At 62.0% G+C, this 2,621-nt stretch overlaps 1 protein-coding gene across 1 annotated transcript in view; it reads right to left on the bottom strand.

Moving 5' to 3' along the window:
* OCA2 (oculocutaneous albinism II) overlaps nt 1-2,621 on the bottom strand; it is a 24,653-nt gene that overhangs the window by 21,285 nt on the left and 747 nt on the right. The window contains exons 2-5 of the mRNA XM_014546211.1: nt 2,542-2,620; nt 1,852-1,950; nt 1,066-1,251; nt 20-77 (exon numbers count right to left, since the gene is read on the bottom strand). Of these exons, the coding sequence (XP_014401697.1) occupies nt 20-77; nt 1,066-1,251; nt 1,852-1,950; nt 2,542-2,620 (422 nt within the window). The remainder of the gene's footprint in view (nt 1-19; nt 78-1,065; nt 1,252-1,851; nt 1,951-2,541; nt 2,621) is intronic.

Here is a 2,621-nt window from a genome sequence, read left to right as displayed (position 1 = left end):
CCCCGGGCGTGGGACTCACCGAGCACATCACCACGAAGACGAAGAGGCCCGTGACTTTCAGCCGCCGCGCACAGCGCCTGCGGAGAAAAGCCGGGTCTGCGTCACACGCGGGCAGTCCCGTCCGCCTGTGCCCAGGCTCGCCAAACCTCACACGCCTCTGGGAGGCCCTGGGGACCCCGTCTCAGACCTCGTGTTTGGATTCTCTCTGTGACACGGTAGGAAGGGCCACACGCCCGCCTGTCACCTCCGGCCCAGGGATGATTAGCCAATCATCTGTCAGGCCCGGGAGAGGCCGGAGGCCGGTCAGCACAAAGAAGCTACACGTGCCCGGCCGGCGTGGCTCAGTGGTTGAGCGCTGACCTATGAACCAGGAGGTCAGGGTTCAATTCCCCGTCAGGGCACAGGCCTGGGTTGTGGACTCCATCCCCAGTGCGGGGCATGCAGGAGGCAGCCGATCCGTGATTCTCTCTCATCATTGACGTTTCTATCTCTCTCTCTTTCTCCCTTCCTCTCTGAAACCAATAAAAATATTTAAAAATATATTTAAAAATATATATTTTCAAAAGCTTCACAGAGACTGGCCCCCGATGCAGAGAAACGGTGGCACTTGCTGAGTGGGTCCTTCTCACCGACCCGGGGCTTCCCGCAGCCCACGTGGGTGGAGGCCACAGGATGCCGTGGAATGAGGCGGGGACACCAGGCGACGGGGAGACAGCCGCACAGACGGGCTTGGCCCTGTGGGCCCCTCAGCTGCTGCAGATCCCAAATGGGGGCCCGGGGTCCTGGTCCGAGCCCCCGCCCGTCCCCGAGATGCCGCTTTCCAACACGCGGGTCTCAACAGGGCCCGTCCTTCCGATCCATGTCCATAGGGGAGCCCAAGCGACAAAGCAGCGACCACGGTCCGCGCCACCCGACACGGCCTCCTGGGAGCGTGAAAACCCCGCCCCCCTTCACCTGCTGGGTGGGCGGGCGTCGGGAGCGCGAGACCCCCAGCCCCGTCCCAGGCCAGTGGGCCGCGCTGTGGGACCGTCACCCTGGACCACACGGGGCCCCGGGTCCTCTTACCTCAGCTTGGAGAGGCGGAACGGGACGGGAGCCCCTTCCAGGAGGTCCCCCCTGTCCGAGGAGGCGGATCTGGAGGACCCGGCCGCCTCACTGCCCAGCAGCGACGTGCCCTCCCACTCGGCCGAGCTGAGGTCCCAGGACTCCGCCGTGATGAGCTCCGGGTGGTAGACGGGCAGGCACCGCGCCCTGGAAAGCAACATGGGGGTTATTTTCACGAGACGAGGCCCGTCTCCGACACAGGACCACATCTCACGCTGGCGTGGGACATGCGGACTCCACCCCGGCTTCGAAAACGAGGACAGATGTCGAGGGGCTGGGCCTGGCCCTACGGACGGACATCACAGAACAACTGGGTCCAGGGGAGTCTGAATCCCTCGGATCTTCAAAATGCACTGTGGGCCTTCGAGAACATCAGCCGGCCCGGCCGGCGTGGCTCAGGGGGTGAGCATCGACCTAGGAACCAGGAGGTCGGGTTCGATCCCCGGTCAGGGCACAGGCCCGGGTTGTGGGCTTGATCCCCAGTGTGGGGCGTGCAGGAGGCAGCCGACCCATGATTCTCTCTTCTCATGGATGTTTTTCTCTCTCCCTCTCCCTTCCTCTCTGACATCAATAAAAATATATTAAAAGCAAACAAACAAACACCATGGCCCCGGAGCTGACAGTAAGGGGCAGAGAGCCTGGCCCCTGATGCGTCAGAGACAAGTTCCTTTCTCGGGAAGAAGGCCTCCCCCTGAGACCTCGGGCGATGCTCAGAGAGGCCTCCTCTGGCGGAAAGGGGGTACTCACCCCCGCTCCTGGGAGGGGCCCCCCAGCAGAGGCGTGCTTTCTGTGCAGCAGGCTTCCCGGGGCCCGGAGCTGCAGAACCCGGTGAAAGGCAAGTGAGACCTGAAAGACACACAGAGCAGCACAAGCGACAGGTGCCGCCCCCGCCAGCAGGGGGCGCCCTCGAGACACAAGAGAGTGAGGGGCAGGGATAAAAGTCTCCTGTGAGGGTCTACATTCAGTCTCTGCAGAAAAAAGCTGGCCCTAGCTGGTCTGGCTCAGTGGACTGAGCGTCGGACTGCGGACTGGAGAGTCCCGGGTTCGATTCCAGTCAAGGGCACATGCCCGGGTTGCGGGCTCGATCCCCAGTAGGGGGCATGCAGGAGGCAGCTGATCGATGATTCTCTCCCATCATTGATGTTTCTCTCTCTCTCCCTTCTTCTCTAAAATAAATAAAATAATGTTAAAAAAAAAAAAGCTGGAGTTCTGTCTGGCCGGTGTGGCCCAGTGGTTGAGGAAGAGAGCGAGAGAAACATCCGTGATCAGAGAGAATCACCTGTCGGCTGCCTCCTGCACCCCCCACACCGGGGACGGAGCTGGAAACCCGGGCACGTGCCCTGACCGGGAATCGAACCGTGAGCTCCTGGTTCGTCGTGGGTCGATGCTCAACCACTGAGCCACACCGGCCGGGCGCTAAAACCATTTTAAACTCACCTCTGCTCCGTGAGGAAGGAACCAAAATCCTGGTCCACAGGAGCCCAGCAGCTCTGCCCGGCCGCCTGCTGGGGGTAGGG

Source organism: Myotis brandtii, unplaced genomic scaffold (genome assembly GCF_000412655.1).
Source record: "Myotis brandtii unplaced genomic scaffold, ASM41265v1 scaffold435, whole genome shotgun sequence".
Lineage (NCBI taxonomy): Eukaryota > Metazoa > Chordata > Mammalia > Chiroptera > Vespertilionidae > Myotis > Myotis brandtii.
This window is presented reverse-complemented; position numbering and strand designations above follow the sequence as displayed.